The sequence below is a fragment of the Parasteatoda tepidariorum genome, chromosome 6 (assembly GCF_043381705.1).
Source record: "Parasteatoda tepidariorum isolate YZ-2023 chromosome 6, CAS_Ptep_4.0, whole genome shotgun sequence".
In the NCBI taxonomy this organism is placed as follows: Eukaryota; Metazoa; Arthropoda; class Arachnida; order Araneae; family Theridiidae; genus Parasteatoda; species Parasteatoda tepidariorum.
Genome location: NC_092209.1, coordinates 67,514,070 through 67,539,890, shown reverse-complemented (window position 1 = coordinate 67,539,890; position 25,821 = coordinate 67,514,070). Strand labels below are relative to the sequence as shown.

General features: G+C 30.4%; 2 protein-coding genes across 2 annotated transcripts in view; one reads left to right on the top strand and one right to left on the bottom strand.

Annotated features, from left to right (window-relative positions):
- The window catches only part of LOC107453721 (A disintegrin and metalloproteinase with thrombospondin motifs 6), a 97,449-nt gene extending 81,242 nt beyond the window's left edge, over positions 1 to 16,207 (top strand). The window contains exons 16-26 of the mRNA XM_043041875.2: positions 504 to 745; positions 1,412 to 1,541; positions 2,586 to 2,712; positions 4,615 to 4,837; positions 4,988 to 5,137; positions 6,911 to 7,166; positions 7,287 to 7,480; positions 9,101 to 9,271; positions 9,667 to 9,813; positions 10,965 to 11,115; positions 13,219 to 16,207. Of these exons, the coding sequence (XP_042897809.1) occupies positions 504 to 745; positions 1,412 to 1,541; positions 2,586 to 2,712; positions 4,615 to 4,837; positions 4,988 to 5,137; positions 6,911 to 7,166; positions 7,287 to 7,480; positions 9,101 to 9,271; positions 9,667 to 9,813; positions 10,965 to 11,115; positions 13,219 to 13,391 (1,964 nt within the window). The 3' untranslated portion in view covers positions 13,392 to 16,207. The remainder of the gene's footprint in view (positions 1 to 503; positions 746 to 1,411; positions 1,542 to 2,585; positions 2,713 to 4,614; positions 4,838 to 4,987; positions 5,138 to 6,910; positions 7,167 to 7,286; positions 7,481 to 9,100; positions 9,272 to 9,666; positions 9,814 to 10,964; positions 11,116 to 13,218) is intronic.
- Positions 16,208 to 18,839: 2,632 nt separating this feature from the next.
- The window catches only part of LOC107453715 (kyphoscoliosis peptidase), a 70,622-nt gene continuing 63,640 nt past the window's right edge, over positions 18,840 to 25,821 (bottom strand). The window contains exons 7-10 of the mRNA XM_043041874.2: positions 25,333 to 25,453; positions 22,896 to 23,199; positions 21,074 to 21,328; positions 18,840 to 19,404 (exon numbers count right to left, since the gene is read on the bottom strand). Coding sequence (XP_042897808.1) covers positions 19,120 to 19,404; positions 21,074 to 21,328; positions 22,896 to 23,199; positions 25,333 to 25,453 — 965 coding nt within the window. The 3' untranslated portion in view covers positions 18,840 to 19,119. The remainder of the gene's footprint in view (positions 19,405 to 21,073; positions 21,329 to 22,895; positions 23,200 to 25,332; positions 25,454 to 25,821) is intronic.

Sequence of the window (25,821 nt, the reverse complement as noted above, 5' to 3'; positions counted from 1 at the left end):
AATAAATTTGAATTCAAATAAATGACATGTAATTCGTTAAACTTATTAGAAATGTGCTAAATATAAAATCTTAAGATAAGATTTCTAAACCGCTTTCGACAAAATACTAAAATAGAGAGCTATCGACAAAGACTACTCACTTCTGACTAGCTTAATAGTAGTAAGAGATTGCCGCAGCTGATACGGTGAATTTCGGAAGAAATCACATTTGGTGAGAATGCTCTCTCTGGTTATTTCAGTTTCCGTTTTTAAAAGCGCTATATGTTGAGCCACCTCAGCTAGATTTGGCATGTGACATTTTTAGTGGTAATCATTGGTCGATTTTCTAGCGTTGCTATTCGGGGAGTTGTAATGAGGCTTTTTTTTGTCGCCGTGTAAGAGAAGTATACATATAGATTGTCTTTAAGTAATTTGAAAACTGTATTTTAAAGTTTTTTTTCTTTACTATAGCTATTTAATACCTGCCAATTCAAAAATATTTATATGAACCTAATATTTTGCAGGCTACGTTGAAATAGTTAAGATTCCTAAAGGGGCTCGAAATGTTCGAATCGATGAAAAAGGTGAAGCCATCAATTACTTAGCAGTGCGAGGAGAAGGTGGTGAATTTTTCCTAAATGGTCGCTGGTTCATTCAATGGAGTGGTGAATACAGGGCAGATGGTACTACACTTTACTACCAAAGAGATGGAGAAAAAGAATCACTTCACATTCCAGGACCCGCAAAAGAACCGTTACACATTCTAGTAAGAGATGCACATTTTCACAAAAAAATAAATATATTATACAGAGGAATAACATGTATCATTCGGGTTCATTTCTATTGATCGTATTTTATAAATATTTTCTAAATTTTCGACAAAATTTGTGTGAAAAAGTACACATATTAGGGATTTCAAATTAATTCTTAAATGATGAAAAATCAAAGAAAAAAAAGCTATCGTAATCTGCGGAATCCCAAGGGTGGAAGGTGGGACAAAAGCATAAAAACCAGTTTAATCACCTGATAAAAAGTGGAGGTGTTACTTATGATCGTTTTTTAAATCTTCTATGTTTTTTGAGACAGTACTATAGGTTCTAATGATTTCAGTCCCGCCTTTATCTATATTGATTTTTTCGACAATGATAGCATTTTTTCAGAATGAATTTTCGACTTTTGCTCTATACTATTTTGGCTTGGATTTGAAATATATTTATTAAACGAGTTTATTACGAATCCCCTAGTATAACAAATAACATGAATTGTTTTAAAAACTTTTATGAAAAGCTTTGCAAAATAAAAGGAACTTTAGATGTATAGTAGCATCAGAATTCCGTTTTTGATTTTTTTAAATGTTATTTAGCACATCTTTACAAAGTTTTTCATCGAAATTGATCGAATCGTTAAGTATTTCATTTTTATGTATTTTCAGCTGTTGTATCAAACTGAAAACCCAGGCATCACTTATGAATACACTATTCCAAACAAAAATGCTACAAGAAAGCCAGAATTTCACTGGTCATACGCTGATTGGACCGTTTGTTCTGTATCGTGTGGTGGAGGTAAGCTTTATTTGGTACAAAAATACGATCTCTGCTTCAGAAAGCTTAACATTTATTATCGTAACAGTGTGCTGAATAAATTGTATTTTAAAGAATGGATGCATTACTACAGTATACAGTAGCAGTAGTCAATTACAGTTGCAGTGGTGAATTACAGTTACAGTAGTAAACTACAGTATACAGTAATAAAGTTGCATGTATTTTTCTAAACCAATTATTTCTGTAACTGATTGTTTTTTTTTTTTTCAAAATGTGTGGTAATATAATCCTGAAATTCAGAATTTTCGGTAAACCATTACCATATGAACAGAAAAAGTACCAAATGAATGGCTAAAATACGGTTTGTTTGTTTATTCAATTATTTTTTAACTAAAATTATGTTGTTTTTTTAATTTCTTTTTATTAGAAATGTTCTTACAATAGAGTATGTTAATTTTACAGGATTGTTTTTCTTCTTGTAGTTATTCGTAACGGGCAAGTAGTATAGAAAAAGCATAGCATATCAGAAAGTTATTATAAAACATAGAGAATAGTTTACAATCCATTTAACCGGCTAATATGCTTCAGACCCTTTGTCCTCAGAAAAAAGAATGTTACAATACATTTTTTTTAAACTTTTGGTGTATCTAACAGGTTTGATAATTATATATAGAAACGTTTTAGTTTAAAAAGTTACATTTATGAATATTTCACAGTGTTCTCAGTTGAAAATAATTATTACTTATTATAACCGTCAAAACTTTGTTTTATTGAAGTAAGAATTTCAGACAATATATTTAAATTTTTTTCAAAAAATTTGAAATATGCAATTGATATATAAATTTAATATAAATTTTCTTTAAAAAAATTAAATAATATTAAAATTTATTTAAGCATTAGCTCTATCTAAACGAACTTTTCTTCGTTATTTAATAATATTTTGTTGTCTCACATAATATATTTGTCATTCACTTAAACTTTAAGTTAACACTAATTAACTTTTATTTTTTTACATTTAATATGATAAAATATTGTATTTGAATATGTAATGAATATTTTCTCTAGGAGTGCAGGTCTCGAAGCCCAAATGTATCGAAAAAGAAGCTGGATTGGTAGAGGATAAATATTGTGATTCTGACTCAAAACCAGTTGAGAGAACTCGAGACTGTAATAAGCATCAATGCCCCGCAAAGTAAGCTCGTTAGCTAAAGATTTTATTAAATCGGACTCAATATATGAGGCACAATAGAAAAGAAAATATCTGTGTAGCCTCTCTTTTTAAAGTGTCAAAGAAATGGTTGTGAAAGGTATAAATCATAGTAATACTATCAAGCTAAGAATAAAAGCTCTGAGCTTCAAATACGAAAAGTAGTTTTTTTTTAAAAGAAAATTCACGTTAAGTGTTAGCATTGAGCGAAACTAGTAACCTAGAACAGCACAGAAATAACACCTTATTAAGACTTTTTTTTCTTTTTAAACTAAAAATTCGTGTCGATTAAAAACTGTCATTGTAGTCACATAATTACCTAAAACTTTTGGTAAAATTGAAGAATATCAAGACTTCCTAAAATAGACCTTAAGTAAGGTTTTTGGTCAAAAATGGAAAGATTAATTGAAAGTATAAAACTTAAATGCAAAACTAATTTTAGTTTTCAAGATCGAAAATGTAAACTTTTTTATAAAAATAGCAGTAGAAAAATTATACATGAAATGTAACTTTTAGGTCTACCGAAGTCTACTTGAAAACACTTAATTTTCTTTTATAAATATGCATTCTTCCAGTTTACAACCCCATTTTAGATTAATTTATTAAGTACATTTGGTTTAAAAATTCATGATACTCGTATTTTGAATTATTTTCAAATCAATCTTCAGATTAGTTATTATATTCCACTTGAAATTAAAGTTTTCACAAAGATTTTTATCATTTTTAAGTTTTAAAATTAAAATATGTGCAATATTCATGCTATTTAAAAAAAAAGAAGCAATAAAACTTACATTTTCAATGCATTTTTTTACATTTACAAAAAATTTTTTAGTAAATATATCACAATTTTTATTGAATTAAAATTTATAATATCGAAAAAAAATTCTGCAGTACCTCAGAGTAAAGGTCTATAGAACTTTTTAATGCGAAATATTTAAAATTCATAACTTATATCGTTTTGAGTTGAAGCATTATGCAACTCTTCAAAAAGAGCATCTTAAATGTTTACTTTTCAGGACTGGATATTATATTATTAAGTATTATCATTCAAATTATATTTCATTTTCAAATGATATTTCGCGTTTTAAGAGAGCCCATCTATAAGGGAGAAAATTTAGTATGTTTTGGAAATAAGCTTTATTTATTTCTTAACACTAGAAAGACGGAAAATTCGTATATACCTATATTGCCTAAAAGCAGTCAAAATGACTGGATTGTGAATACTTAATTAAATTTCTTTAAAATTAATTTTTAACATTTTTTATATTATTTTCAGTTACATAACAAGTTTTTAGTAAACGTTAGCAATAAAAAAATTATATGTTGTACAAAAAGTCTCAAAATTCTAAGAAATTGTGTCATTATATACATCATTGTTTTTCTAATTGAAATTAAAGGCAGTCAAAATGACTTCCTTAGGCAATCTAGTGTTAAAGAGAATGATTATAGAAAATAATTTACTATACTAGTTTTTCATGACTGTCGAATTTAATTATCTCAATTGGGATTGTGAGATGAAGTTTAAATGCTGAAAATATGATATGAAAAGTAGAGGTTTTCTGAGGTTTTATTTTGTAAAATCGATTGCATTTTGGATAAAAAAAATGTTTTGCAGCTCTTTATTTTAGATATTTCAAAGATATTATCACAATTATAATTTTTTTAAATGGTGTACAATAATTTAGAACTTGAAATGTCGAAAAAGTTTCGGGGAAAATCGTCTCTAAAAAATAAAAAAGAACCATATCTATTTTAAAATAAGTGTCGTGTAAGATGCTAAGGCGTTAAATATTCTATAATATTTTAATAAACGAGTTTAAACGAGTTTTATGTTGTTTTCCATTATCTCTATATTTATGTTAAGTGTCACGCTGTTTCTGAATTTAGATGGTGGGCTGGTCCATGGCAGCATTGTTCTACCAGTTGTGGTCAAAGAGGTATTCGGAAAAGAACCGTTATTTGTGTGCGCTCATTAAGCAGAGATCAACAAATTGCTCTCCTTGATGATGATTGTGATGCAGATGTGAAACCCCTTGAGTCAGAACCCTGTCCTCACAAAAGACCCTGCCCCGGGGATAAAGAAACTTGGTCTGCATCTCAGTGGTCGGACGTAAGTGAAGAAAATATCTGATACTCTCTAAAAAGAAAATAATTAGTATGCGCGCCAATATTATGTTCATATTAAAATTTGCACATTAATGTAAATGATATTGGTAATATTAAGCTGATATATGTGAAAATCTTTTTTCTATTATTTCAGGTATGCAGTGAAGATATCTGTAATTTTCAAAGCCGACACGTGTACTGCAATTATCCTGATACGCATTGCAAAGAAGACGAAAAACCAATGTCTCGTCGACCTTGTGCAAATGTCACATGTGGAGTTTGGGTTGTTGGAAATTGGTCTAAGGTATATTACAATTAGGTCTCATTGATCTTTCATCGTTCCTTAAATAAATTAGAGTAAGAAACATGTCATAAGGTGTTTCGTAAAGTACCTATCTTTGATTTTATATCGATACATTTTTTTGATATACAGCATAAACTATACTTTCCTACTGTTAAAATTTGACATTATATGTTGAAATTAAGTAACAGCTACTGTTATGTTTTTAATGTAGAAATTAACTATCAATTTCTTTTACAAAAATAATCGGTAAGAAATTTGTATTTATCGCTTAATAAAAAAGATAGATTGGTTTGCTTTGGCGTACTGACAGAATCATAGAAACTACAGAGAGCTCAGTCTCAGAGATAAGACTCTCAGTTTTAACGATTCAGCAATCCTTGATCTGTGAACCGTGGCGCATATTGGGAGAGCGCTTGCCTCCCAATGTGGCAAGCCAGGATTCCAGCAATGGCTGGCCAATTCGAATCCCGCATCCGACTTGTACAAGCCACAGTGTTGGCGTAAAATATCTTATAGTAGACGTATTATGGGTTAGAGTCCTTTTGCAGTCAGTCTAACCGTGGGAGATTTTTGTAGTTTTCATCGAAAATGCAAATGCGGTTAGGTTACATCAAGAAGCTCTCCACCAAGATAAATTTCTCCAAATACTTGTTCCAGTAGTTACCTTGTCTTCTGGATTGAGCTCAAAAGTGGGCTACGGATTGAACATTGGTAGTCGTAAATTCAACAAATTGGTTGCTTAATGACGGTTATGAAAATAAAGTCCTTCAGCTATATTTCACGAACTTCGAAAATCATTTCGTCACGAAATCATATAATTTATGATAAAACGTGAACTCTCAAATATATGACGAAAATTTTTCCTCAACTCTAAACCTCATCGCAAGTCATTGTGGGAGATTGCTTACTAGAATGAGGACATGACGATCGAAACTAGAATGACGAAATAAGCCAACCGGTTGCATGGTAGTTAAGGAGTTTGGCCTCATACCTGAAAAATTCCAAGTTCATATTCCGCTCCAAATTGTTGTTAGGGCGACGGTGATTCACTTACATGGTGCCCACGAAGAAGTAGAAGATCGACAATAGATGATGACAGCCATCAGACGTCATGAAGTATCAAAGCATAGATTGACGAAATTCGTTCCGTTGAAGTCACTTTGACGAAATGCTCGCTCGGAGCATATACCAGGATACTGTTGCCTCAAAAACGAATACAGTTTCGTGAAATTTGAGTATCCATTTTTACAGTGCTTTGAAATTACTCAACAATATTTTGGAATCTTTGTCGAAACCAAAATAAGAAAAGTATACGAATTTAGTAATATTTAAGCAAGGAAAAAAACAATTTCGAAATCTAAAGAATCACCGGTAATTGAAAACAAAGATTAATTTAAAGAGAAAACAGAGAGGAAATTAAGGGAGATTAAATATAAACGCCACCAAGTTTCATATGGCAATGAAACAGCTTTAGATTAAGTCATCCTATTCACTAGGCATTTATTGGATTTCGAAAGTAACAGCATTTTCGATTAAGTATTAATATGCGAACCTTAATGCCTATACCTTGTTTCACCTCATTTTTAACAAGAATTTTTATTATTTATTCTGTTATGACTATCATTACGAAACACCCTGCATATGAACTTAGTTACTAGCGTAACAAATTTCAAAAAAATCTTTAAAAAATTCATTAGAAAAGATCTATCCTTCTTATACTGAACTCCAATTAATATTTCTAAATATTAAACATAAAGTGGATTTTTTTTCTAGTGTTCAACTTCATGTGGGAAAGGGTTTCGTAAGCGGACTGTGACGTGTCGTGGAGGGTCTCAATGTCACAAAGCGACAGAACCGCCCACCAAGGAGCCCTGTAATAATGACCCATGTCCAGTGTCTTCAAATGACGATTCCAATTATATTCCTGTGGGAGAAACAACCACCAAGAAGCCTATTCATAAACACAGGCACGCTCATGACCAGAAGACTAATACTAAGAAAAGCTCCAGACCTAGATTCATTGCTAAAGGTATTAATTATGATAACAAAAATACATTAATTGATATTTACAGTACTAAATGCATTATGTATTATTTTTATTTATTGTATTTAAGCATAATCGTTTATGCATGTTTCCTCTATTTTTTAGATATCATACAAATTCCAATGGTGGAAGTTGATATGAGAAGTTCCAATGATTCAGAGGACTATTTCTTCGATAACGATATCGAGACGCCAAAGATAACGAAAGAACCTGCCCTTATTCCGTACGTCTTCGACGAGGAAGAAGATATTGTTCCAAGTGATAGCAAGTATGCATGGAAAGTTAGCATTTGGACAAAGGTATACCTATTCAATGAAGAATAAATTGAAGTCGTCTAAAGTATTACTTTTATTTTAGCATTGTAAGCTGTGGATTATAATTCATGAGAATTTAGTTAACAATGTAAATAATTATCGACGATGTTTTTTAATCCCTTATTAATAATTCGAGAACATTAATCGGCATTTTCATGCTTAACAAAGTTTGAGAGCATATTGAAAAAGTACCAAACAGTATCCTAAAATGCTTTGCTTTATGCTTTTCTTGGTAACTTTTGACCGACTTTGCAGACCATTGTGGCTTTTTTCACATTCATACTACTAAAATTTTTTTTGGATTGTACTGTCCAAAAAAGTTTTAGTAGTATGTATGTGAAAAAAGCCACTATATATGCTCTCAAACTTTGTTAAGCATGAAAATGCCGATTAATGTTCTCGAATTATTAATAAGGGATTAAAATACATCGTCGATAATTATTTAATTCCTAAACCGCACACCGTAAATCGAATGTGAGCTTAGTACCCTTTCCAAAAATTTGAGAACTCAATTTTTTTTCTTTTTTTTTTTTAAAAATAAATTATATTTTATATTTAAATAAGCTAATATTTCGAATATTCAGGACTTAGAAAAAATTACGAAAACAATCTTTTCTATGAAGCAAATGTTTTTGAGTAGTTTAAATGACAACACTATTGGCAGAATTTGAAAGATCAAGCTTAAAGCTGTAAAAAATGGTTTCGTTTTTCCCATGCAAAATACTGTTCAACCAAAATGATATAACAAGTTATAAGCTTTTTTCCTTTTTAATCAATAACACTAAAATAAAAAAAAGCATTTTTTCATAAATACCATCAACAAAGTACTTCTGACATAGAATTAGTAGGTTCATAGGGTTTCTATAATTTTTTCCAATCCCTATAAGACATGTTGGATATTATGAATGCTTAAAAATCTTCTAATTAATATTTTCTGGAAGAAATATGGGACATGGGAAAAAACGTATAAATGCGTATATAATAGGAAAAACACTTATTAGAAACATATTATAATCAGGATTCTTTTTAATCAATACCACTAAAATCAAAAAATGCATTTTTTCATAAATGCCATCAAAAAAGTACTTCTGACATAGAATTAGTAGGTTCATAGGGTTTCCATAATTTTTTCCAATCCCTATAAGACATGTTGGATATTATGAATGCTAAAAATCTTCTAATTAATATTTTCTGGAAGAAATATGGGACATGGGAAAAAACGTATAAATGTGTATATAATAGGAATAACACTTATTAGAAACATATTATAATCAGGATTTTCTTTTCTAAATAGATAATAATGTTTTTCATTTTATTTCTTTTTTAAGGTCATCAAATGATCTATCACTGGGGAGAAACCAATGAGTTAAAAGAATGTCTAAATAAAAATCGAACAATTTTTTTTTTTTTAGTCTTTACGCTGTGAAAATCTTTTGAAACCTAAAACAATAAAAACAAATATTATTTATTATCAGTAGCAATCAGTTATTTTTCTTTAGATTACTGATCTGAAATTTTCTTACTTAAGCATGATTGTATTTTTTTTTTACAAAATGTTAACAAGAACTCTTGAGCAAAAAAAATATTAATTGTTTTTTTTTTCAGTGTTCCAGTCGCTGTGATGGAGGACTACGAAAAAGGGATGCAGTGTGCCTGGATACAGTATCTAAACACGTTGTTGTGGAAGAATTATGTGACTCCTACCGAAGACCTATCACTGTAGAGCCATGCAACACAGAACCGTGTCTAGATTGGGTTATTTCTGAGTGGAGTGAGGTAAGAAAACACACCATCAAGAAATACAACACTCAAAAATAAAATATTGCCGGTTTTCATAAGAGGCTAACACATAAGTTTTCTTTTCAAACAATCTGTATATATTAAGTAATGACATTATAAATATAGAATATATTAGAATAGAATATATTAAGTAATGACAGTACAAAATTAAACATATAGGAAGTGAATATACATTTTTATGTAGGGTATTCCGTGATTACTGCTCTTAATATACATTTTTATTTGAACCCTTTTTGAGTTTTTTTGAGAAAACATAAATCAAAATTGAACATAATTTAACATCAGATGTGATAACATTCACCTCCCCTCAACATTTCAGATGAAGTTTAAGTTGTTTATCTAGATTGATTCCTATCTTTCCTTTTTTTCAGTGTTCTTCAAAATGCAATGAAGGAGAAATGCATAGAGATGTCACGTGTCCCATAAGCAGTCACTGCAATCCAAACACGAGACCTGAAGAGAAGGCAACTTGCATATTGCGACCTTGTATTGATTGGGTAGATGGACCATGGAGCCAGGTGTGAAATTTTTTACATATATTTTGTTACTAAAATTTTGAAAAATGAACTTTGTATGTTTTAAGTAACAATATATGAAATCAGTCATTTCATATATTGATATTTTTTTTATAACATAAATATGAAGTTGATAAAACAGCTCCAGAGATAACTTTTTGTATTATTTTAAGTTTAGATAGACCACTCAATTTGACAATGGCTTAAGACGTTGAAAAATTTTGTTTAAGTTTATACTTAGACCACTCGGTGGTAATTTAACAGGGAAGATAACTGTTATTTTCGGCTCTTAACTAAGTTTTACATCACCTTTCTCGAAAATATGAACACTACAAGCAGAATCTCGTCAATCGTATTCTGTAAGTTATTTTCATGTATCAAATTTTGCTTAAAACGCACGTATGTAAGGTTTAATTCAGTCTAAACACAGTAGACAGAGTGGTTCGTAAAGAAATATACTGTTTCAATGTAAGGTATTATATGCTACCTGCGATAGAATTGCTTGAGATTATTTTAAGTTTTGTTCGAAACAAGTCATGGATATTCCATGTGTAAATTCTTAGTAATACGATACACATCGAGCCGGTAGTAAATTTCCGCCGAAACGCAGGCTAAGATATTTAAATCAAATCCATTCATAGTGACTGTGATATAGTTCCTCTAGATAAGTAGGAAGTCGACTTGATGTGTCATTACCGGATAAATAAATGGAGTGCCAGCTCGATGTGTGTCGTGTGACTAAGGAGTGACAGAGATGATTGCGATCCGTGAAAAATCCGGATTTCCGGATTTTTCGCCAACCACGATCCGGAAATTTTCGAAAACCCAAGGTGCAGAAGTTTCAAGAAATCGTCGATCACATTTATGTTTAAAAATTCTTGTATATTTTATTTAGAAATATTAGAACTAGAATTTATACTTGGCAGCCCTTTCATTTGTAAGTATTTTTTCTGGTATAATAATAAATGTGATTAGACATAAAAGTAAACTTATACATAATTATCCATTTAAATTATGCTGCATATGATTAATTTAGAATTTCATGTCTTGAAAATATCAAAAATTTGAATTTATAAAGGCATTAATTTTTTGAAATGCGTCATTAATGATTTTTACTCAAGAAATTTTCAGTATTAATGAACAATATTTTTCAGTGTTCCACAACGTGTGGTGGAGGGGTTCAAATCCGACACGTGAAATGTATCAATATCACCTCGCAAGGTCCAGCAACTGGATGTCCAATAGAAATGAAACCCAATCATAGACAACCCTGCAACCTTGATCCTTGTCCGGACAGTAAAGCTGGTACGATCATCAACGTTATCTTAATCTATACATCAAATTTAAAATAAACATCTGTTCATTTAATTTTAAATGTGCCTATATAAATGTATACTACTCAAAGCAATTAAAGGATATTGTATGAAATAATAGTATAAACAAATTTTTTTAATACATAAAATGGAAAAAGAGTCACAAAAGCAATGTTTTCTTATTTTCAAACTTGGCAGTATGCAAAAATTTTTAGTCTGACGGCGAAAACGACGATTTAACGGCAGCGAATTTGAGTTGGCTTTCAACTTAATGTTAGTCAAAGATAAAAAGAATGATCGACATTCAGTAAGCGCGTTGCTTCGATGAGAGCGATGTCTTAATGAAGTCATTTAACCGAACCAGAAGCGTGGAAAGTTTTTGACCGGTTAGAGGGGGGCCAAAAACAAGCCGAAGTAGCAGAAGCCATTGGAATTTTACGAAGTGTTATTTCCAAGATCTGGAACCGTTTTTTGGGGGACTGGAAATGCCAAAGATCAGGGCAAGGGCGTAGGCGTGGAGCAACGCCCAATAAAGACCGTTATTTAACTCTAATGGATCGGAGACACCGAAATACGAATGCCACTCTTTTCCAACGCCTTCGCTTGGCTACTAGTACCAGAGTTTCGACACAAAACTGTACGAAACTGACCTCACGCTGTAAGTCTGCATACTCGCCGATCGATTCTTGTGCGTCACATTAACAGCAAGGCGCCGTCCTGCCTGCAAGGAAAAGGCAGCAGAGATTGTGAACTGGAGGAGAAATGAATGTCGCAATATTCTTTTCTCTGGTGTGTCTCGTTTTTCTGTTCATCCTGATAATAGGCGAATTTTCATCTAAAAGGAACGTGGCACTAGAAACAATCTTGCGTACGAAATTGCAAGATTTGGCGGTGGGTGAGTGATGGTCTTTGCTGGCATCTCCATTGATGGGCGCACCGATCTCCATATCGTTCGAATAAGCTGATAAAGGGAGGAGATTCTGAGACCGATTGGAGTCCCTTACGCTACAGCAATTGGAATAACTTCATGTTAATGGACGGCAAATGAAGGCCACATCGTACTAACTTGGTGAATGATTTCTTTTTGAATGGAGGCATCATCCGAATGGATTGGCCAGCGTGTTTTCCGGATATGAACCTAATGAAGCATGTTTGGGACATTCTGGGCAGACGGATTGATAGACGCTTACCAACCCCAAAAACTCACCAAAAACTGGAAAGAGCTCTTCCGGAGAAGTGGCACAGAATATCCAAGACCCTCATTAATAACATCATTGACTCGATGCCCCAAAGGTGTTCAACGTTGCTGGCCGTCTGGGGAAACTCAATAAAACGCATTTTTTTCTGCCAAACAAATGTCATTTTTATCTCATTTAACCTACTGCGTCTGTCGATAATGTATCAATCATTCAATCAATTCTCGAGGCGCAAGATCAACCCACAACCTTAATATCCCTTAATTGTTTTGAGCAGTATATTTTTTAACAGAAAGGCATTTTTTTGAAAAGAAAAAACAATATCTTTTACTTAAAATAAGTTCTGTACCTATAGTGAAACTTTAAAATACGAAATATATTAAAATATTTTCCTCAATTATTTTATAAAAGAGATAATATGAAAATTGCGAGTGAACATGGAGAAAATATCCTGGTAAAATGACTGTACCGTGTGACATTTCGTGTAAAAAAAAAGACAGGTAATAAAACCTAAATATAGGATGACCATTCTTTTTTTTTTACTTTTGTGTTCACATTAATAACGGTTTATCGATAATTCTAGTTTTCAAAATTATGGTTCTTATTACGGAACATTTAGAAAAAAAGAAATTGAAAAGTAAATTTAAAAGTAACAATAGTTTTTATGTCATGCTCTAAAGTATAATCGATACCAAAACGCTTTGGTAAGAATTACAATAGTTCCCATAGAACCAGAAATACGATTAATATTTCCATATTCTGTTCGTTTTACCTTTGTTGATTATACCTTTTTTTCACAGTGAAACAGCATGTTTATTTTAAATTTCGAAAACTTTGAGATCATGTTATGGTTGACTTAGTTATTTATGAGACTCTAATATCCACATCATTTGTTTCAGCTCTGAGTGAATGTAGAGATAAAATGGAAAACGGACTTTGCAAATCCTTGAGGCATATGTGTGGTACATGGTACTTCAAAGAAAAATGTTGCATCACATGCAAGAGAAAGAGCAAGCAAAGAAAAACACATATCCACTCCAGAAAATCTCCGCAACAGCATGGTAGCAGCTGAAGTTATAACGTAGAGACAAATTTTTTAATTTTTTTCATAACATTTAGATTGTTTTCTTTATGAAACAATTGGAAGAAAATATTTTCCTAGATGTAGTTGAATTAATATTAAGAAGTATTACATTTCTTGAACTTAAATATAAATATTAGTATGAACTTTGAGAGAAACTCAGTTGTGTAAATAAAATATTCATGTCGCGTTTGCCATTTAATATGCGATTGATTTTGAGTTTTCTACAACGATTGAAACATTAATTTTAATCTCTTCAAGAAATTTTCTTAGCAATTTTCATCTTCGTTTCTCTTCTACTAATACTTGAAACAAACAAAAAAATTATAACTAAATGTTTTTTATTACTATCCTTTTGGCACAGAATTTTTATTTAAGATGTTTTTAATACATTTTTCATTATTTTGTATTCATTTAGGTCAAAATAAGCTAAAGATATTATGCTTAGCATTTTAATAATTTACGGTTATGAAATACTGCATGAAACACCGGTGTCTTTTTTCTACTTTAAAGGTAAAATCTTCCAAACAATAATTTTTCAAAATTGCACTTGGTCGCAATTATTTAGATCTAAGAAAAACAATAATTCATCATTGACTTTTCTTTAATTTTCAGAAAAAATTTTTTTGATGAAATTTTTAATATGAATAAAAGAAAAGTTTCAAACTATTTTTTTGGATTTTATACTTTAATACAAATATAATTCAGATAATTTATCAGATTGTTTCTTAGACTCTATGAGACTGTTTTATATAATTAAAACTGTTTTATATATTTCTGACTGTAATTAGAGTGTTAGAAAAAACATGCATGAAAGGGACACCGGTATTCCATCTGCTTTGAAAGATTGAATCTCTTATATTTTTTTAATATCAATTTAGAGGAACATTAAAAGGATTGTAAATTTAGTAAAATATTTGGACTTAAAAAATTTTAATTTGTCGTGCAAAGTCAATGCACATATACGTATTTAAGTACACCTATTTTTAAAACACTTGTTTTCCTTATAGTTTGAATATCTAAGAAGTAGAGGAATTAAGAAAAATAAGACTCTTTTGTAATTTTTTTAAAAAAAATATTGGGAATTTATAATATATGTACGAGACATATGCAAAGGTAACTTATTAATTTACCCGCCTCCCAAAAAAAAGATTCACTTTTGAGGTTTATTTATTTCGTCACAAAATTACAACATTAAACTTTAAATTCCTGTTTTTTAAAAGCTTTCTTTCATTTAAAAAGGGTTAAAAATTATTTTAAAAATGAATGATTCAAAGATATCTTTGAATTTATTGTTGGTGGGCAAACTTTGAACATTTTTGTTTTGTTTCCGTTTGAACCGTTTGGAATGATAAACTTATATTTTTTTATTAAAAATTTAATTATAAGTTTAAGCATATAATTTGTTTTTAAAAATCAAACATTCTTAACAAGAAATTAGTATGTTTAAAATTCCTAAAACTTTCTAATTTACTAATGATGCGTCTTAATTCTTCAGAGATATGTCTTAATTATATATAGCTTTTATTTCTATATATATGTTATCGGCAATGCATGTAACTTCGTTATTCTGTAGAATATCTTGTCATTCTTGACTCTTGTCTTTTGAAGAGAATCTTGTCATATAAACGCTTGTCAATTTGAAAAAAAAGTATTAATAAAGAAAATTGCGCTGTAAAAAATTCCGTATCGTACTATAATAAAAATTACCAGTTCCGGTTGTTACTGTCGTGTAATACATTTTTAAAGTTATATACCGTGAGATATTTTTTCATATATACCGGAATTTTTACAGTAATATTTACTGCAAAATCACTAAATCATTGTAATTAGATGAATTTTACTGTAAAAATAACGGTATAAAATCTTACGGTAAAAATGGAATTTACGGATGATGCACCCAGAATGCCAGTAACTTTCACCATCATATGATCTGGAATTATTTATTGTGTATTATATACTTTATCCAGTATTAATGTATGGAACACTTGGGTAATAGTACTAATAAAGAGTCTTATTATATACTTTACTTAGTATCTGTATAATTTGTGTATTGAACGATAATTGCTTGTTGTACAAAATATTAAGAATGCAATTGTTTAATATACGTTAACTTCCATCAAATCATATCAAACCATACCAGGGATGATTAGAAATTTTTTTCATGATAGACTGCCAGAAAAAAGGTCTATTATTTATGTTATCAGCAACATATGAAATGTTGGAATTTCATGGAATACTTGGACAATTTAAAATGCCTGATGTAATTCCTATATTGTAAACAAATTCGAATCAAATTACGATAAAAAGAATCAGGGTGCCAGTACTTTTAACCGTAAAATCCATTTCTCCTTTGTGAAATTTTACAAGACAAAAATTGTCATTTACCATAATTTTTCGGTAAAATTTGCAGTAAAATTATTGAATCACTTGTAATTATTGTAAAAATTACGGTTTAAAATTTCATGGAAAAATAGATTTTATGGTAACGGTAAAATAGATATTACGGATGCTGTACTAAGGGTGCCAGTCCATGGATTTTTCTGGAATTTTTTACAGTGTATTTCACAAGATTGTACTTGGCAATGTGTGAAATATTAATAATTTGCCGTCCAGATTTCAGCATTCATTTGCCAGAATGTCGAATTTCAAACATTGTCGTAAACATAATAGAAATTATCTTTCTGTTTGGTTCTTAAACAGTGACCTGCCTATAGCTTATAGTATTTCTAGTTTTAGAAAAAACTGTAAATGATCTGAAATAATTGTATCAATGATTAATAAAGTTTTATAATTCACGCTTGAAATTGACTGCTTCATTTATTTTTTGTCACGCATATTGAAAAGTTAGTGATTTCTGGACCTTATATCCTTTAGATTGGATGATTTATTTTCAGATTATGAGAGTAAAAGGAAAACAAATAAAAAATTAACTCACATAACAAAAAACAGTATTTATTTGTATTTTGTTTGGACGGAATATGTAAGGGCTTATTTGTCATTTATCAAGACAATATCTTTATTACACTTTTGCACACATAACAGTGCTAGAACTATCTAATTTTCGATACAAGGAACGGACAACCATCATAAGAAAACATATCAGATATGAAAAATATAAATAATACATTGCATAGTAGTATTACATAGCATGTAATTATATAAGACTTTAAAGTGAAATAGTTTATTAATTTATTTTGCTCAGGTTTATAGTAAAGAATAATTTTTCCTGTTATTTGCCCTATTAACTAACTATTTAGGTGAATTATAATCAAGTATAACTCAATTAAAATTGAATGTTCATTGAAAAATGAAAGTATGAAAAAAATATTAAGGATTTTAAACAAATTTAGTATAAGTATTAATGAAAATCTTTTTAATTAATTTTCATACTTTCTAATCTTTGAAATACATGTATCTAATATTATTAATCTCTTTGAGTCAAATCAATATTAACGATTTAATAGCGATAAACGTGACCTTATATTTTGCAACAAAATTAAAAAAAATGCGAATAAACTAAAGTTTTGAAGTATCGATGTTTTGAATTTTAATTACTTAAATAAACAATCAGTTTAGGCAATTATTTTGAAAACTAAATTTTAAATGAATTTAAATTTAAAATACTGTTATACTAGGTGATGATTAATAATGTAGATAAGTAGAAATGTCTATTTATTACGTCACTACATAATATTACGATTTTCGACTAACTATTGTAAAGAGAAAAATAGACTTGTTTCAACTATGTATATATTTAAAATTTATGTACAATTATTACAGAAATATATCGAATATTTTCATAAACATCTTTTCTGCTGTTCTAAACGCGTAAAATCACGTTAATCTATTTAAACTGTATTTATCCATCTTTTACATGCAATTTAATAAAGAAATTAACTCGTTGAGCTTTTCAATCAATAATTTAAAAATTAAGGCACAAAATAATTTTTGAACACTTGATTTAAAATATTTGTCAATTAGTACGCGTACTTCCGCGATATGCTATTCACATATCATTGATTTTTTTTAAAAGTAATAAAATCAAAATAATATTTCGATGTTTAACACTCGTATGAATATAATAATGATACAAAGCATCATGAACTATAATATAAGTTTACATTTTTAAAACGGCTTTGTCATAAAATACTTATAGAAAAATAAGGTAATTCAATTATCATATCTTCGAATAACAATATTCGAACTAAAATAAAAATAAAAATATATGGATTTTGATAATTACCGGAACTTTCGCATTATGATCATGATACTCAAATGTTTAGCTTTAATATTTTATACTGAAATTAAACTTTAGCATTCCGTAATCTAATACTTACGTAATTATAATAATAAATGCGAAAAAAATGAACAATTATATAAGAATAAATTTTTAATTAAGACTATATTTAAAAATATTAATAAATTTAAGAGGTAACTTGCTTATTTTAAATCTATTTATTAATAACAATCGTCAATCTAAGGTAAAAATAAAAGAATATTTCTATTTTAACAATTACGCGTACTTCCGCATATGCTAATGTTATTCACATATCTTTTCTCCATTTATTTTACAGTGAAATAAAAACTTAATATTATGGAATTTAAAACTCACATAATTATAATAAAGACAAAATATTTTGAACGACAGAATAAATTTGATTTTTTAAATACAAATACATTTAAAAACATTTAATAAAAAATTATTAATTGTTTATCTGCCTTTAAATTACAATCCTCAAACTTAAATGATAAGAAAACGGAACATTTCTATTTTAGTAAGACGGAGATTATTTAGTTGGATACGCGCATGTTCGCGACATACTATATTTCTATAACAGCGATAGTTTTTATGTATATATTTACATCAAGACCCTATTTAATAAATTTATGCATTTATTTTCCATCTATGGACACATTATAGTTGAATTCGGTCAGATTTAACTGAAATTAAAGTCTTATAAATTGCGTTTAACTTTCAATATGTCTAATGATTTATTATGCTACGTTAAATAATCTTTGTTAAATTATAAGGTCTTACATATTTAGATTCAAGATTACTTAAATACGTTCCTTTGTTACTTGAAAATTGAGTAGAACTTTTTAATGTTTTAAACTTAAATAGAATTACAAGGGATTTTTTTTTATTTCTAGTAACTTTTAATGTAATAATTTATTTTCGTATTTTTTTACTATTTTCAACTCATGTTTAATGTGTAATTATTTTCAATAAAAGGTTGGTATTTAAATTGTATGAGTTATTAAAATACTACCGATTAAGTCTAGATACCCTATGAAAGCGTTTAATTCATTTGTTTCACATAAAAGGGTAAAATTTTAGTTGAAAACGGCTATAAAATAAATAAATAAATAAAAAACTTGTACACTTACAGGTGGTTCGAAAATTTAGAAGGAAAAAAATGAAACAAGCATCGAATATTTTTTCCTGATAATTACTACAATGTTATTGAATTATTACATTTTGGAATTAATAATAGATCACTTGTGTTCAAAAGTTGTATCTATTTTTGACTAGTTGCTTCGAAAATCGATATCAATAAAGTTTAACCCCATGAATCACTTCATAATTCCAAACAAAGTTGAAATGTTTGTGAATCTGGCCACGATCCAAGCATTTCTAATCTGGCGACAATTGAAGCCAGTTATTTGGCGAAACGATGGGTGATCGCTTCACTTCCACTTTAAAATGGTGACTCCTTCACCTGACATGTGGTATTCTCATTTTCTTCTTCTTGGCGCCCTTCTTGTTGGAATTGTAAGGATCGTCGTCTGCAGGGTTCTTGGTGATTTTGCAGTCTATGAGGAAAGAAGCGAGCAGGGGGAGTCGCCATTTTCCTTTTACTTTTGGTTTGGGGATGCCAAAGATAAGCAGCTTGTAGAAACCTATCCTTGGAGGAGTGATCGTAAAGGAGATTCGGGTATCGGAGTCCTCTCTGTTGATGATCCCTCTGGTATCCATCTCCTTGCCATTCGCATCAAACAACTGCAGAAATAAAAATTCATTTTATAACAATATGCATGCAGTTTTAGCTTTTTTATAGAAGAAAACTATTTCGAAATTTCCTTTCCATTGCCCACCTGGAGAATGACCTTTTGTCATGCAGGCATCAGAAGGGCAGATTTATTGGCCATTCTTTCAGGGGTACCAAATTAGGTGGACCAACGTTGTTCCCACAGTAAGGACAAATGGTACAAAGAATGAAAGAACATCCATGCCTTGCCCTTGATTCGAAACTAGAACCTTTCTGATGCAAGACCAGTTCCCTAACTCCTACACAAACCGGTCGGCATGATTGCGAAATTAAACATTCTCACTTTTAAAAAAAAATTTATACTCGATTTTCACAAAATGACGAAACTAATTCCTGGATAGTCTCCGAGCGAACATTTAGTCAAAGTGATGAAGTAATATTTCTAATGCAAGACCAGTTCCCTAACTCCTACATAAACCGGTCGGTATGATTGCGAAATTAAACATTCTCACTTTTAAATAAAAATTTATACTAAATTTTCACAAAATGACGAAACTATTTCCTGGGATGCGCTCCGAGCGAAGATTCAGTTTAAGTGATGAAGTAATACAAACTTCTTCATTTCATCACTTCTTCAATGAAACTATACTATCTATTGTCACTTCTTCGATAAATAACTATCGTCACTTTTTAAGGAAGCGAATTTCGTCAAAGTAAAGAGATGGTTAGTATTTCGCCAATCTAGTTTCGTCAAATTAAGAATTATTTTCGTAATGAGAGAGAGATGAGGTCTAGAATTGAGAAAATATTTTTGTCATATTAGAGAGTTCGCGTTTCGTTACAAATCACGTGATTTCGTAATGAAATAATTAATTCTCATAATTAATGAAATACATCTCAAGAACTGCTGAATCGTCAAAAAGGAGAGTTTTATTCTTGAGAGTACAGAAAATACATTAAATATTTTTCAGCTATTTAAAATCAACTCAACTTAGCAAGTCACGCATGACTATCCTCTTTTTGTTAACCCAAGTATTGTCCTTCAGCAGTAAACTGCTCCAGTTTTTAACCCAAGTAAAATATAGCAAATAAAAACTAATAGTAAGTAAAATATAGCAAATAAAATACAGCAAATAAAATAGCGGCAGTTTAGTCAAAAAATTTTCAAGAATGAATGAGCTATTTATAAGCATAGATATTGACAGTATACAAAAAATATGTTAGCGATAGCTCTAACTTGCATTTAATATTGATTTTTTAATTCGGAGGGATTTCTCATTAAAGCGTAAAGGGATTCTCGCGGAAATTTACAGAAATTGTCAGAAAAGCAAAGACTCTCTGTATACTGTCTTCTACAGTAAATTGTGAAAAACTGTGTCCTCTAAAAGCCGAATTTTTAAGAAACGCAAACAATGTAATAAAATTTAAAAAAAGGATTAATTTGAAGTGTAAAATGGTTAGAGTTCTAGCAAAATTGAATGGTAGAAAATATCAACATTCTCCAAATTTTCGAACAATTGTATTATATCAAGGTTAAAATAAAGTGCCTTGTTATCGTATTAAATGTAAAGTTAATTCTTTTAAAGTTTTTTTTAAAAAGTATATCTTCTCGCGCAAATAGAATTTTTCAATAGCAAATCTTGTCGTTTAAATTTTGGGGGGAGATTTAGCACAATTTACCTGTTGCGTAATGAGCATGACTTCTGCTGTTTCGATGGTGAGTTTTCTCTTTCCTCCCCACGTGACGATGACTGGACCAATCTGATTGACAAGTTTCATTTTGAAGTCGAAGAAGGACTGGGCAGGTCCCCAAGGAACGTCGTGAAGTGGGTACGGGTTGACGTGCTTCTTCGCCTTCACGCACTCCAACAAGAAAATGGCTACATTCCTTAGGGTCGTATCTTCGTACATTTGCCACTCAGGTCTTGCGTACACCTAAAACAAAAGAAGTAATATTTTTAAAAAATGCCTTGTATTTATATTATAATTCTCTCTAAATTTACGCTCAATACCTTTAAATGTTTGTTGTTGTTGTTGACGTACGCCTGTTTAGGCAGAGAGGGTGCGATTGTTCTTGTTTTTCCAGTGGCGCCATCTATGGCCAAGAATTCGACTTCTGCTCCACCATACGTCGCACCCGTTTATAGGGCGGACCATTCATCCATAGATCGTAATTTTGACCTGAATCAGAGAACGATCGATCTCCAATTTTGTTATGGGAACATGGAGAACTTTTGCGACTCGACAGATTTAACGTGCATCAGACACTTTATTACATGGGGAGTCTTCGGCCGGCGGGGACCTTTAAATGTTTACTTAACCATAATATATTAAACCATCTGACAATGACTAACTCGTAATTAGTAAATGTCTTCTGAAAAAAGTTTAATTAAGATATTAAAATTGATGAATATGAATAAAAGAATTATCGAGAATATAAAACTGTTTTCTCCATCTGCTTTCTATAACTGTATTAAATCAAGTTGGTTAGGCTAAGGATTTATGCTAGGATTATGTTATTATATGGACTAGAATCGCGAACTCACAAATTCAGTTCAGAACTTATCCAGAAAATACAAAATAATAGTCTTAAACCATTTCGGGTTTTCCTTTCGTTCGGAAGAAATGAAATATTCGTAACTACACTACTTAATAACAGTTTCAATATATTATGTGAGAAATTTCACAGTAAGTATGTTTTTGCCATAAATAAAAGGAAATAGGTGATAATCTGGAATAGTTAATTTCCGCCAAAAGAATATAAAAATGAAAAGTTCTTACTACCAGTATTTTATCTATTCTGGAAAAGAATCAGTTCTGCAAGTAGTCAATTGAAACTACACCAAATGCAGAATTTCTAATCTCGTTGGCTATCCTGGACAGTTCTGTTGATTGTAAACTCCGAAACATTGCTTTATTTTTAAAAGCAGAATTACAGTATCTTAATGAGGTTGAATAGCTAACATTCTCATTTATTAATATCATGAAATGGGACAGTAGGTACAATTTATGAAGCATAAAACTCTTGATATATATTTTAATAATAATATTAATATAATATTTTGTCATCCCTAACCAAAAGGTTAAAAAAAATACTTTATCATTCAGAGTGTTCCACAATCATTGTTCTTTGTATACATCGATATTTTTGGAATCCTTGTTGAAATAAAGGATTAATGTTCAAGTCATGAAAAATATATCCTTTTTGAAACCTAAAGTTCAATTAACTGATTGACGACAGTTCTGTCTGAATACAGGAGTAAACTAAGATTATTCATAAATGATTTAGCAGAAAAACTTTCTGATTCCATCTAGTGAACTGGTTTTCATGTTTTAATACCGCCTTACCCAAAGGTCAGATTTTGAAAACATATTTATTGCTTAACTTTTATTATGTGTAATTTCCTTTACTTTTATTATGTGTAATATCCTTTAAAAATGTATATTAAATGTGGTGCTTTCACTGTAACCTTAATTTTAGAACTGAGTACAAAGTTATCACCTTGAAGTAGTACATTCCTTCCGTGGGCGGAGCGATGGCAAATGATCCGAGAAGTCGATCTTCCTTCAGTTGGCAGAAGACGTAGTTGTTGAGAGCCCCGTTTTCCCTGTCTTCGACCGAATACAGTTTGTACTTGTACCTTGTAGGCTTGTGGGCTGTCAATTTCAGTTCCGTCTGGACACGGAATACAACAGGATTTTGAGGACGGGATCGTATCCTGAGATTGTAATCGAAAAAGAATGGAGTGACTTTTGGCAAGGCATTGAACTCGTCCAGTTTAAGTGGCTTGTCAAGAAGCTGCCATCTGCAATACGATTTAGTTTTTTTAATCAATATAAAGCTTATCAAAGCTTATACATCAATTTTACAAGAAATATACCTTCTTAGCTAATCGAAGTTATTCCTAGTGAAGATAAGAATAGAAACATTCAATATAAATTAATTCGAGGTGGTGACTTGTACGCACATATCCATTTTAAGATAAATAGACTTTATTAGATAATCGGGGTTATTCTTAGTGAAGGCAGACATATAAACACTAAATATAAATTGAATTTTGTAATGAAATGTGTAGGCAAATGTCTGCTTTGTGAGAAACATACTTTTTTAGATAATGGAAGTTAATTCTTGTAAAGATAGGAATAGAAACTTTCAATGCAAATTGAATTGATTGAGGTGACGTGTAAGCAAAAACCTATTTTATGAAAAATAGACTTTATTAGATTATCGAAGTTATTCCTAGGGAAGACAGATTTAAAAATCTATAATCTATACATAATAATAAACGCGGCTGTGTGTGTGTCTGTCTGTAATCACAATATATCGCCCTAGAAGCCTCGCCCAGGCACGAAACTCGGCACATAATTGTGTTTTGACATAATGAAGAAGTATTTGTTTTCTTTTTCAAAAATTTGGATTAGTTTTTTAGTTATCAGTCATTTTGTAAGAAAACCTAAGCTTTTTCGTCTTCAAAGAGCCATATTCAAAAAACTATTAAAAAATGCATATCTCTTATAAATGTATGCTAATGCGAACCTTACAATTGAAATATTAAATTTCGACAACTTGAACCAATAATATACGAAGGAATTAATAATTTAATTGTAAGGTTCGCATTAGTTTACATTTATCAAAGTGGAGAAAAGTTTAACTTTTGTATTAAAAATGTGGCAACATATTCGATACGTAAATAGAATGCTTCGCTTTGATATAATTTGTCACTGTTCATCTGGATATGAAGACAAAATTGCAGGACAGGAACACTTTAATTGTCAACTAATCTTCATATTTCCTGCTATGTTTTAAAAAACTTTATTTGTGAAAACCTTTAGCGTGGCAGACAGCTGGCCGCCTTAAGCGGCTAGTATTAAATATAAGTTGGATTGTGGGATGAAAAGTATATAGACAGTAATAATAATCTTTCTTTTTACACCATGAATAAACTTGTTTTGATAGTTTTAACAAAAAGAGAAAATAGATATTTTTAAACAAATACCAACTTTACCCCATGTACTCACTTTATCCCACCTAACCTTATTTAAACAAATAAACCGTTATGGGTGAGTATGGGTCAAGAGATTTTATTTACGCTTTTTACTCTAAAATTACGGTAAAATAACCTTCAACGGTAAAATAACCTAAATAAGTCTGCCTATCCTATTGTCGGTAAAGTGTACGGTATAAAGAACATTTTTACATTTACGGTTTCGAAATTTTTTACAACTAGTATGGTTTCAAAACCGTAAAAAGAAATTTAGCTGGACATTGGAGCTAGGTTTGTCGTTAGGTTTGGGCATTGAAATTTGCCTTTGGTTGAGTTGTGTTTTATCAAATGAACCGTGGAGTGAGATTCATTTAGTTTATATGGTTGTTTTATCTATCGTAAGAGATGAGAAATACTAGACTTCTTTTGTTAAGCAGTTCTATGGTGCTGCCATCTATTCGTAAATAAAAGTACCGCATTAGAATCCAGGGTCAAAAATTGGGGAGTGCTGGACAATGGAAACTCTTCCTGTGTCGAAGAGAAATATTGTGGCGTCAATGCTGGCCCTCAAAAACTCGTTCTATCGGTCATAAGATTGACAGATTAGCCCTCTCCGCTATAAGATGTATCTAGCTCCAAGGAACTAAGTGGCTTCATTAGGTGGGTCTACTTGCAGCTATAAAATTCTGGTTGTTTAACCATATTAGGTGAAAGCAGTTAATGAGCTGCTTTTCTCACAGTTAACTTAATACTATTTCTTATTTATGGTGATTTGAGTGCGTTGTTTGAATATGGTAAAATAACGGTAAAATAATTTGTTATTTAAAATTTTTTTTTTCTGATAGCTTTCTAACAACGCACGATGTTAAAGCCAATCTCCATCCTATGTTTATTTTTGAGTGAAATTTGTTGTTGGAATTTTACAAAAATAAGTAAAGCGTTTTGTTAAATTACCTGGAGTAGTTGTTTTCCATTTCACTGTAGGGGAAATGGGTCCAGATCAAGACTTCTGGATCAGTAAGAAAGAAATGCTCATTTAATTTGTGTTGGAATTTACCTGTATGGTCAGTATACCCTGGAAGTATATTTATTATTAAATGTGGTAAGTGAAAGAGGTATCTAATTTAAAAAATTAAAGTTAACAATTATATGAGAAAAAATGAAACATTAAAAATTCTTAAATGGTTTAGGAAAATTTAAATAAAATATTAAGCTTAGAAATTAATCTGAAGTATTTAGATTATATTCTCGTTTTTTCATGCACTTTTTTTGGAATCATGACTTTTATACAAAAACAGAAAAAGATTAGAAACAGAAAGGCAAGGAAAGGGATGAAAATTAGTGGGACTGAAATGGTGAAACCGAACCGGCGAGACTATAACGTTCTGTTTCGCAATATTAGAACACGTGTCAAAAATCAATTCAAAATTCTATACACATTAC